The sequence below is a fragment of the Gymnoscopelus braueri genome, assembly GCF_963280865.1.
Source record: "Gymnoscopelus braueri genome assembly, chromosome: 7".
NCBI classification, from domain to species: Eukaryota; Metazoa; Chordata; class Actinopteri; order Myctophiformes; family Myctophidae; genus Gymnoscopelus; species Gymnoscopelus braueri.
Window position 1 is genome coordinate 48,588,892 of NC_137608.1, and position 12,669 is coordinate 48,601,560.

General features: G+C 41.2%; 1 protein-coding gene across 1 annotated transcript in view; it reads right to left on the reverse strand.

Moving 5' to 3' along the window:
* LOC308089091 (protein unc-13 homolog B-like) overlaps window positions 1–12,669 on the reverse strand; it is a gene marked incomplete at its 3' end in the record, with an annotated part of 115,708 nt that overhangs the window by 29,561 nt on the left and 73,478 nt on the right. Inside the window, exons 9-10 of the mRNA XM_080433663.1 lie at window positions 7,477–7,782; window positions 6,914–7,001 (exon numbers count right to left, since the gene is read on the reverse strand). Coding sequence (XP_080289789.1) covers window positions 6,914–7,001; window positions 7,477–7,782 — 394 coding nt within the window. The remainder of the gene's footprint in view (window positions 1–6,913; window positions 7,002–7,476; window positions 7,783–12,669) is intronic.

The window sequence follows — 12,669 nt, forward strand, 5'->3', positions numbered from 1 at the left end:
GTTTTTTCATTTCCTAAAAAATAAACATTTTGGAGTTAGCCGGCTTCTGCCCGACAGCAGAGATATATTATTTAGACATTACAAAGCATAAACTGATGGAAATATTGTGAGACGGCGTATAAGGCTTGCAGACTGCTAGTGCCAGCAAGAAATGTAGCACAGTATGGAGAGCAGTGACTACCTTTGAAAACATTTCCAAAATAGCAGCAATAGCAAATTTAAAAGCTCATAACATGTCATGATGCGACGTGTTGTGAGTTCATAGATCTGCTTTCAACATTTTTGAAAAGTTATGAAAGTTATAAAATAGGCCATGGACACACACCCATTATTAACCCATTCAATGCGGGAACACATCTGTCATTTTAGATCTTTTTGGCTGTTAAAAAAATAGCAGATATACAAGCTCATAGCGCGGCACTCGGTGCTATGAGCTTGTAGATCGCGCTATGAGCTTGTAGATCTGCTATTTTTGGAGAAAAAAAACCCATGAAAAAAGTTTGAGAACCACTGATTTTATAGCAACATAAGTTTTTTTAAAAATTGGATTTAGAAGACATTTGTATAATCCACAGAAGAAAAGATTTGAGTTACAAATGTTAGCTTTAAAGATATTCATATTCAAAGTAATATTCAAGATTTGCGCAAACTTTCACGGTTTTTCAAAAATAGCAGATCTACAAGCTCATAGCGCGGATGCCATTTTTTTTATAGCCAAAGAAATTCAAAAATGACACAGATTATTTACCGGTCTAAATGGGTTAATTGGATGAGCTGTAGTTGTTTTTATTCTGCAGTGGTTTTTAACCTGAACAGGAAAACCAACCACAGCATCAGCCCAGGGGGTTCATGCCCCTTGGAGTGGTAAATCTATCAACTGAAATTAATGAATTGTTTATCAAATATATTACGTTCATCTTAACCCATTAAAACCGGGAACGCATCTGTGTAACCACTTAAACTATTATTTTATACTTTGGGCAATTAAAAAATAGCAGATATACAAGCTCATAGTGCCTTTTTTAAACGAACATTTTTAACTCAAATCTTTGCTTCTGGGGATTATACAAATGTCTTCTAAAGTCCAAACTCATGCAAACTCATGTTGCTAATCAGTGGTTCTCAGACCTTTTCATGCCAAGGACCCCCAAAATGATATGAATTTGGCTGCGGACCCCCATCTCAAAATATGTTGTTCCAGGGACCCCCAGAAGCAGAGATTTGAGTTAAAAATGTTCGCTTTAAAAATATATAAATGCAAAGACTTAAAAAAAAAAAATCACGATTTAAAAAAAATAGCAGATCTACAAGTATATATTGTATATCTGCAAAAAAAATATATAGCCAAAGAAATCTGAAAATGACACAGATGCGTTCCCGGTCTTAATGGGTTAAATTAGCATACAGCACAGTAAGCTATGCAAATGTGCGCACATGCACAGGCGCCCGCACACACACACACACACACACAGTGATCCCGCCTTTATCATAAATTAACAGCAGCTTGTGTTTCCATAGAAATGTGACTTGGTTGCCATGTTACAGGACTTGTTGTTGAGACAAAGATGCTATTTTTGTCCTTGTGGGGAGAAACTGCTGACCTCCTGGAAACCCGCTTATCAAATACAACTGGCAAGTGATACAACATGAGAGTGACACCGTTTCTAAATGAACACACCGTTTGAAAGTCAAAACGCTTTAACTTATATAACCCGTCACTGTAACCCTAACACAAAGGAATGTAGTAAGAAGGGGGTGTGACTAGATAGGTGCTTCCTATTAAGCCATTCAAACCGGGAACGCGTCTCTGTCATGCTTAAGATTTCTTTGCTAAAAATAGCAGATATACAAGCTCATAGCGCGGCACGATCTGCTATTTTTGGGGGGAAATCGTGGGTCTTTGAATATTTTTCAAAGCGGACATTTGTAACTCAAATCTTTGCTTCTTGGGGATTCTACAAATGTCTTCTAAATCCTTTTAGCAGTTTTTTGAAAAAAAGTATTTGGCCGTGGACCCCCATCTCAAAATATTTTGTTCCAGGGACCCCCAGGAGTTGTAACAAGAGTTAGAAATGTTCGCTTTAAAAATAAATACACGCAAAGATTTGCACAAATCTTCACGATTTTTCATAAATAGCAGATTCATAAGGTCATAGCGAGGCCCTCGGTGCCGCGCTGTGAACTTGTGTATCTGCTATTTTTGAATAGCCGAAGAAATCTTAAAATGACACACAGATGCGTTCCCGGTCTGAAAGGGTTAAGGAGAAAGTTTTTTTTTTTAATTCACTGAATTCAAATGCCTCTGTTTTTGATATCCTCATTCATTTTTAAAGGCAGGGTGGATATGTTGTAATTATCTTTGGATAAGATTCATATTTACTTAGCGTAAATATGCACGAGCACACGCACACACATCCAAATATTTCCAAAAAACGTTCTATTTCTTTTGAAATGTTTAAAAAATAGCCTACTACAGTACATTCTCACAACACATTGCAATATGACACGTCGTGAGCTTATAGATTCGCTATCTGTTGTATGACGATATAGGGCTTAGATGGTTAAGAAAATACACAACTTGAGAAACAAATTATGGAAAGGTCTTAGGGTCATAGTCTTACCTCTGGTGTTAACATGTGATCTGTATCCAGATACAAGAGATACAAGGTGTAAACTGGGATGAATAGAGGTGGTTAACAAAAGTGCAAGTTAACAACAAGGAGTGTTTTGCCCTTTTACAAAACAGTGTTTCAAAACGGTAGAAGTTTACATTTCAACCAAATAGTGCATAGCAATGTTACCACGCAATTGTATGTGCTAGTTTAACATTATGCAACGTGAAGAGTCAGATGGCACAGTGTTTTCAAGCTGTGAAGGCAGGCTATTTGCTTTTTCATGTAGAAAACATTCATTTAATGACCTAAACACAGAGGCAAGAAATATAAAGCATATGTATGCAAACAGCGTGTGTTCAGAAATGATCGAGTGGGCAGAAATTGTATTAGACACAGGGAACAGATAGATGTATGACCAAAAAAATGGCAGATGTATGCAACTATTGCATATACGTGCAAGTGGTACGCGCGCGCACGTTCACACACACACACACACACACACACACACACACACACACACACACACACACACACACACACACACACACACACACACACACACACACACACACACACACACACACACACACACACACACACAAGAATGCATCCTCTGACCTGTGACCTCACTGTTTGCTGACCTCCAACATATCAATCAGAGTTCCTGGTACTGTAAAGCCTCTTTTGATTGATTGCTATTTTTTATTGACCAAATACATATACATGAACATGTTTGTCTGTCAAAGGGATAAAACCCCACAAAGACATGTTTTATTTAGATAATATAGTGGAGAGTGACGGGAAACGGGGAGAGAGAGAGAGAGAGAGAGAGAGAGAGAGAGAGAGACACGCAGCAAAGGCCGTCGGGCTCGGGAACCAAACCCGTGTCTACATTAGAGCCTATACACGTATGTGGTATGAGCCTTAACCACTAGGCAGTGGTGGGAAAAGTACTCACAGTGGCGGCAGTGGCTCAGGGGTAGAGTGGCCGGGTAGAGTGAACCGGAAAACCCGGTTCACTCTGGTTCCCAGTTCGATCCCGGGCTGGGGCACTCCCCTAGAGTTAGTGTCAAAGTGTCCTTGAGCAAGACGCTGAACCCCTAATTGCTCCCGATGAGCAGGTTGGTGCCTTGCATGGTTTCCTCCGCCATCGGTGTATGAATGTGTGTGTGAATGGGTTAATGGCACAATCAATGTAAAGCGCTTTGGATAAAAGCGCACCATTTACCATTTTACCATTTACTCACAGTTTTTTACTTTTAAGTATCAATACTGCAATGTAGAAATAGTCTGTTACAAGTAAAAGTCCGGAATTCAAAATGTACTTAAAGGAGAAATCCGGACATTTTAAGTGTTATCTTTGATGTGTCGTTACTCACCTACCGACGTAAAAAGTGGCGTTGTTTTTTTCCAGAGATTCCCCTGTCGTCATTTTTTCAACCACCTCCGTTGGCATAATGGGAGCGCGTGGCTTAGGGAAATTCGTCTATTATAACCGATGCAAAGTTATTTTTTTCTCTACTACTACTCATTGTAGAGTCTCATGATAGTCAAACATGCGCTGAAAGTTCCTGAGAGGCTACCGCTAATGCCGAACGATTTAACACTGGTTGCTTGTTTCTCTACCTGGCAACACCAAGTTGCCATGTTCTGGGAGAGAAACAAGCAACTAGCGTTAGCTCGTTTGTGAGACTCCACAATGAGTAGTAGTAGAGAAAAAAATAACTTTGCATCGGTTATAATAGACGAATTTCCCTAAGCCACGCGCTCCCATTATGCCAACGGAGGTGGTTGAAAAAATGACGACAGGGGAATCTCTGGAAAAAAACAACGCCACTTTTTACGTCGGTAGGTGAGTAACGACACATCAAAGATAACACTTAAAATGTCCGGATTTCTCCTTTAAAAAGTAGTAAAGATGTACTTAACATAGCACGTAAAAGTGCAAAAGTATACAAAAGTACAAAATGTACTTAAAGTACCAAAAGTAGAAAGTACTCATTATGCAGAATGCCCATTTCAAATGTATAAAAATCTGTTCAAATGGTCGAAATGTATATACAGGGGCTACAATGGTTAATGTATGTTGTGTAATAATAATCAAAGTAACTAGTAACTAAAGTTTTCAAATAATTGTAGTGGAGTAAGTACCTCTGAGATGTAGTGGAGTAGAAGTAAAAGTACTGAAAATTGGAAATACTCCAGTAAAGTAAAAAATACCTCAGACTTGTTGACTGAACAGAACAGAATGGACTGAATAAGTGTCTGCCGGACAACACCCGCCCTCCCCCCTCCATACAGCACAACTGAGAGCTTAGCTACCGTACATTACCATCGACCAGAAAAGGACTCGAGTATTTGCTATGTGGATCTGTGAAGCCAACGACAAAAAAAACTAAAGGAGCCAGGTAAAAAAATGGGGTGATTTATTATTGATGAGCAGCTGAGAATGGCAATCAAATATTCTCTCAGATCAGTGTTGAAAAGGCAAATGGAGGTAGAGTGGAGTGTGAAGTTGACACACACCTTGCATCTGAATGGTGATAATATTTACATAAAACCTTCTCTTCTGCTGAGAACAGGCTGGCTATCCATAAAGGTCTGCGATATCATTCAATTCAATCAAGTGTCCATTCCTCCTGTTAATTTGCACTTAAGCCCTATTTTGTTCGCCTATAATGAACATGCCAAAAACAGGGGCTGCCAGGGTTGGAATGGTATTTCAAACTTTTTGAAGTTGATCTACAAGCGTGTGATGTGACACGCTGTGAGCCTATAGATCAGATATTTTCGCATCCCAAGTATGACATAGGGTGTAAGTGGTTAATGTACGTTTTGTATCATTAATCTAAATCTCCAACTTGTAACTATAGAGCTGTCAAATAATTGCTGTAGAGTACAAAGTACAAAATCTGCCTCTGAGATGGTGTAGAAAGAAAAACTTGAAATACAGTACTCAATTAAAGTAAAAGTATCTCAAACTTGCACTTAAGTACAGCACTTGAGTAAATGTTCTTAGTTACTTTCCACCAGTGCAGTTCACCCACCAGTGACGTCACCATGGATTGTTTCAGACGCTACCAAGTGGCTTCGTAACCACAGGACCAAGTGCAGTAGATTACTAAATAGCTACTGTAGCCTACTTCCACCGGACATTCGGGTTTATGAACGCACAAGCCAGGAAAAAGACAAATAAACTTAGGAAACGCTAATAATAATAACATACTTTTGTATGAAATGTAATGTCACGGTTTGTTTTCAGAGAGGAATAGCTCGAACAAAAGACGACTCGAAGAAGGGGAAAAACATGGTATTTACACACAAAAAGACAAAAGAAAAACCGCAACAAAAAGCATTAAAATAATCCAGCCAGCTACAAGATATCCATACTTACATTTAGCCAGAGAATCTCCACTGCGACATATCCAGCACTCATTCACCCCAACACCCAAGTTATGTAAAGGCGGCCCAACAACAATCAGGCTATCAGGGCACCTTACAGTGCAGTGCTAAAGTGTAGGCAGCTATTTGGCCAGCCTTGGGACATCCTCATCTGGATGGAACCATGCTGAGCAAAGAAGGGACTCTCACATCAAAGTGAATTTACTTCTACGGCTGAAAACGTGCTTAAATTACTGTTGCATGTTGGGAAACTCAGCCAACCCGCAGGGGGAAAGAGAGAGTTAAAGAATCATTGAGGTGAGAGAGAGAGAGAGAAAGTAATGTATGCCACGCCGTACAACGGTGTGGCACGCCGAAAATAGCCGATATAGACCAAATCATCATGACATCACCACAACCGGCTAGATAACACCAGCAGCAACGCATTGGAGTATTATTCATCAACCTTATGACTGGAAGAATGGGTCACTTATGACATTGTTATTGACTGTTATATAATTTTGTTCTAAATATCCACAGGTTGACAAAGTAGACATATTGTAGATGTTCTGTAGACTAGAATTGTGTAGATATCCATAGACATTCTACAAGGAAATACCCGGTAACAAACATACTACATGTTTGTTTACAAGCATTCTGATCCGTTCAATGTACAAGCTCACAATGCGGTCGAGGATACAACGCGTTGTGAGTTTGCATCAGCTATTTTTGATATGCGATGCCGTTGTACGCTGTATAAATCAAGCTTAAGAGAGACAGAAAAAGGGGGATATGAGAGGAAGATGAGGGTGGGGGGGGGGGTGGGGGAGGTGGGTGGGAAGAAAAAGGGTATAAGAGAGACTGGACTCTCTGAGGAGCATGAAGTAAGGAGAGGTTGAACGGGCGCTGCCCCCTACCTGCAGGAGCTGGACTCTCACTTTGTTGTAGGCCATTAGCCAACGCACTTTGGATGGAGAGCAGGGCGGCGGTCCGTCCTCAAAGAACCTGAATGACATCATGAAAGACGTGGAGAAAGCCGTAAGTAAGCAGAAAAAGCAAATGACAAATTGCAACCCAACTGTACATTTTGTTATTTTGTAATTTCTTTTATCAAAGTATAAAATCTTTGCTGTCGGGTGGAAATCTTATCCAAAACTGTTCCTTTTCATGAAAAGGGAAAACATAATCTGTATTCCTATGGATCCAAGTTGTTATTGTTGTTGTTTGGGGGAAGTCATTATAGGAGAAATATTTCAAAAATGTTGAAAATGTATCAGGTAATGTATTCAAAAATAGTGAAGACAAAAATCTACAAGCTCACAATGCATCACAATGTGATAATGTATAGAATAGGACATTCATTTGTGTGTGGGTGGCAAGAAATGTGGAGATACAAGGTTACTGTCCGACAGCAACTAAATGCAACAAATAATGAACATAAAATTAAAAAAAAATCAAACAAAACAAACAAAAACCATACTTGAACTTATCGCCTGGCCTCTTGTCCCAGTTGTCCGTGGTTGGTTCGGGCAGGGCGACTGACGAGTCCGTCAAGTCTTTGTTGGAGCCAGGTTCCGGCAAGGCCCGCATCCCTTTCTCGGCCCCTTCTTCTTCCTCCTCCTCCTCCTCTTCTTCCCAGGCAGGCCGGTTGCCATTCAGAGGGGGATGAGGAGTGGAGGTATCGATGGGCTCAGGGGGGCATCGCCGTTCCTCCGGCTCAGAGCTGAGCTGGGAGCTGGTCTGACTGAGGTTCCCCGACGACCCAAACCTACTGCTGTCCACCGGGCTGCAGAATACCAAACAACAGTCGGGGATATTACTACCAGGGATGTGCTCAGTGGCACTGTGTAGTCAGTGGTGGACGGTAACAAAGTACGTTTACTTGACTACCGTACTTAACCCATTAAGACCTGAGGCCGATTCTACAAATGTCTTCTAAATACTAACAGTTCTTTGAAAAATACTTTAAAAGAAAATAGCAGATCTACAAGTCCATAGCGCGGCACTCTGCTATTTATGAATAGCCAAAGAAATCTAAAATGACACAGATGCTTTTGCTGTCAATTATTTTAGTTTTGTACTTTACCGTACTTGAGTATTCGTTTAAAAACAAGATTATGAATTAATCACTTAAGCCCTATTTTAAAAATAGTGAAAATAGACAATCTGCAAGCTCACAATTTGTGATACATTGTGAGCTTGAAGATCAGCTAGTTTCCACTATTTTCAAAAACTTTAGAACATTTTCGGAACTTGTTTGGGACTTGTTTATTAATTAAGATAATGCACTTTGTAATTGGCACTTTTGAATACTTGAGTATTTGTATCATGTACTTTCAAATACTTGCTTTAAAAAAAAAAAGTTTAAGCATGTACTCCAGTACTTTATTTAACTCAAGTACAGATTTGAAGCAACTTTCACTTGTAGCCGAGTATATTTGACCAGGAGTATCTATTCCAGGTGACATTATACTATATTAGGTGAATTTCTATCAGTTACAAGGAAGATTAATCAAGACAAGGAAGGAAAGCTAACAGGTTGTCCCTAAATTAAGGTGAACATACTACACAACACATGTCAAGAGAGGGCGGACACTGAGCTAGCCATCATATTCCTAATTATGTGTGATTATATCAGCATTAATGTGGAAAGTGGTGACAGCTTGTTGGTGGTGATAATTGCCATCACACATTTCCATAGCTTTCACGATTTCAGCAAAGGCTGAGTGAATAAAGACGGAATAGGCTGTTCAGTGGTTCCTCGTCCAACTATGCTGACAGCATTTATCAGTGTTCAGTGTTCAAGGTTCAAGGTTTCTTATTGTTACATCTTCTGTATCTGTATTGTACAATTATTTGGGTGTGGTTCCTCCATCTCACACGGATGAAGGCTGGATAGCCGAAAACCTTTGTCATCTTGTCAATTTGAGGCACACGGAACAATAGAAAATATGGACATTTATTTCTGAGTGCGACCCTTCATAGTTCCATTTGTTCATCTTTTTTATTTTTTATTATAACACACCAGACTGGTCAGAGCGTGGTGGTAGAGTTAAGTTTGTTCTGGTTCGTCAGACATTGTAGCAGCATTCATAATAATACTAAACATATACAACGACATAAAAAAGTCCTTTTCACCCTCTACACCAAATCTCTTTGTTGAAAACAGCAGACCTTCAAGTAGACGCACCTATTTTTGCAGAATGTTTTAAATCATGCCCAGAATAGGGATGCTAGGGTTCAAGTGTTTAAGAAAGTCTGTTGTCCTAGTGCTTAAGGTGCTTGAAGGTGCTGTGTGCAAGGTTATAAACATCTATTTACATGCATGTCTGTGTGTATGTAATAACATATATTTACATGCATGTCTGTGTGTATGTAATAACATCTATTTACATGTCTGTGTGTGTATATAATAACATCTATTTACATGTCTGTGTGTGTGTGTGTGTGTGTGTGTGTGTGTGTGTGTGTGTGTGTGTGTGTGTGTGTGTGTGTGTGTGTGTGTGTGTGTGTGTGTGTGTGTGTGTAATAACATCTATTTACACGTATGTCTCTGTGCATGTAATAACATCTATTTACATGTCTGTGTTTACGTAATAACATCTATTTACATGTATGTCTGTGTGGATGTAAACGTTGTGAAGTGACCTGTGCCAGGGATCTTTGTATTTGGTACAGAGGTCAGGTCTTTGAATGAGGCTCCAACTACTCATTATTTTCTTTATGATTATTCTATTGATTACCTTTTCGCTTAATCGGATAATTGATAGATTTTTCTTTTGATTTCTTTTTTATATATTGTATATATTTTTTATATACAAGACAGCTCTCCAAGTTCGCAACGCATTGCATCAGGACGCGTTGTGAGTTTAGATCGGCTATTTTCACTATTTAAAAACAACTTTTTTTAAGGAAAATAATAATCAATATTAAAATGGATTATTATTGATTACTTTTGTATAACATTTTAAATCGATTAGTTCGATTAACTGTTGCACCTCCTAGTGAAACAGCTTGACCGTGTTCAAGCTGTGGGTGATAAATCGTCCCTGTGATCATCTCTGTCTGCGGACAAACCACGGGAGTGACAGAAGACCGCTGTGCTCCTCCTGGTTGTGTGGACATGTGGGACTTCTAATGAGGGAGGTGGCTCTGTGCTTTAACGGCCATGATTTACTTTGCCTTGGGCATGACGCCATATTACATCTCACTGTTCCATTTTTCCCCCCGACCGCGGCGCATGCTGTCGTGCTGGCATAAATCTTCCTCAGCCCAATTCATATAAACAAATTGGCTAGGGCTGAGAAAATAATTCACACAACCCCCATGAGGGAGGGAGGGGGGAGCCATACACCCCTCACAAAGAGAACAGCTAATAAATAAAGTCCAACGTCTTCTTTATGCATTGCACTTCCATCACTGTCAGGGAAACCATTACTTCGGCGCTGAAAGTAAGCAAAGTAGCCAGCCTCTACATTTACAGCGTATGACATTTTTTTTCTGAACACTTTCATATCTTATGGCTCTAATAATGGTATTCATAACATCAGATTTTCTTTCAAGGTCTTTTATCTCTAAATAAGAGGTGGATATAAATTAGATCAGGTTCGTTGTGCTGAATGTAGGGTTTTTAGTGCAGGGATAATCTAGCATTGATGTTAAATGGGAAAAGCAATGAAAACGAGGCTATGGTCACACTAATGGGTCATCCAAACCACGCACTAGATCTATATCTGTAAAGAGATATAGAGTATGTGTGTGTGTATATATGTGTATGTATGTATGTATGTACACGCACACACACACACACACACACACACACACACACACACACACACACACACACACACACACACACACACACACACACACACACACACACACACACACACACACACACACACAATAATGATGACAGTGGTGAATGATATACTGTAATTGTAGTGCTTGGTGTGGATGTCCCTTAACACCACACAGACAGGAAAACAAACCACAACACTGGATGGAAAGAGGAGCAGGGCTATAAACATTCTGTCTACGGTATCGTAATACCTGGCCAGCAATGCCCAGATATTATGAAAATGTACTAGCCTTTTCATGGGTTCGCTCTTCAATGTGTCCTTTGGTTGCTCTGGACCCGGATCAACAGATGTGAGGACTTCACTCTTATCAACCTCTGGCGGGGTGACTTGTACCTGGGGTTTATCAGGACTCTCTGCCAGAGAAATCACTTCAGAATTCAACCCGGACTGCTCGAACTGTGCCAATGTGTCGCAGCTTCCAGTTTTTGAAGTTTCTGTCGGCCCCTCTGTCCCCATGTCAGTTGCATCCGCGTTCTCCGTCTCGTCGGAGCCTGGAGAGAGTTTTTCAGCCTCTGGTTCAGAGGTCTCATCCGCAGGTTTGGGAAGCTGAGGCTGAGGCTGAGGCTGTGTGGTGACTACAGCAGGAGGGGATTCTGGTTTGGGAGAGTCAGAGCCTCCAAACATAGAGCCAAGTTTCATTCCAAACATAGAAGCAGGAGATGGCGATTCCTCCTTTCCTGCTGGTTTAGTGTCCTCAAATATACCAGCTGAGAGGCTTTTAAAGCCAGAGAAGAGACCACTGTCTGTCTGTGCTGGGGATGGTGCAGAAGAGAGGAGAGATCCAAGAGACGATGCTCCGTCTGCTGCTCCAGTCATGAAGCTGAATTTAGGGGTTGATAGACCTGGAATGTCAAACATTCCTTTGGGCTCTGCAGCAGGGGTAGATCCGGCTTGGTCAGCCTCTGTAGAATGTGACTCTCCTGACACTGAAGCCGGCTCTCCCTGCACCAGTTCTGCCTCAGGCACAGAAGCTTTCTCAGTTGGTTCGGTCAAGGGACATTCCTCTACTTCCATTTTGTCCTTTTGCTCTGCCTCTTCCACAGTGCCTTTTTCAGGCAAGTCAGTGTTTGGACTGGTTTCAGCTCCACGTAAGGCTGCAGAGTCAGTGTTTATATTTTCAGTATTCTCCATCACCTTTGCCGGAGGTTCTTCTTTATCACCCCCCTGCCCAGGCTCTGTGCCAGGCTGTTTAGTATCCTCTGGTTTAGTTGTTTCTGGGGCCTTGAACATGCCTAAGAAATCACTGGTGATGGACTCAGTGGGGAGGCTAGTTGTAAGGCCAAAAAAGGAGCTTTGTTGTGGCTGACCAGTAGGGCGAGGAGCAGTAGGGCGAGGAGCAGTAGGGCGAGGACCAGTAGGGCGAGGAGGAGGTGCTGATTGTCCAAAGAATGAACCAGGTGAGCTTGAGAAAAACCCACCACCAGCTGCTGGTTTGCTTGGGGCACTTGGGGTGGAAAACATAGACATGAAGCCAGAAAATGCAGCTGGTTCAGGGGGCCTCTGTGGTCCTGGCTGCCTTGGTCCAGCCATTCTTGGGCCTCCCATTCTTGGGCCTGCCATTCTTTGACCTTGTGGGCCAGGTGGTCCAGCCATGCCTGGTCTATGCTGTTGCTGTGGCCGGTGACCAGGGGGTCCCATTGGAGGTCCCATTTGTGGTCCCATTTGTGGTCCCACAGATTTTGATAGCTCTGTTTCTGGTGGTTGAGTGACAATTGTTTTTTCTTCAACTGTTGTTGGGATTGTTTCAGGGCCTTTATCATGTGCAGTTTCCATGGAGGATTTCTCTGACTCCAATTGAGCCTTTGCTGGTT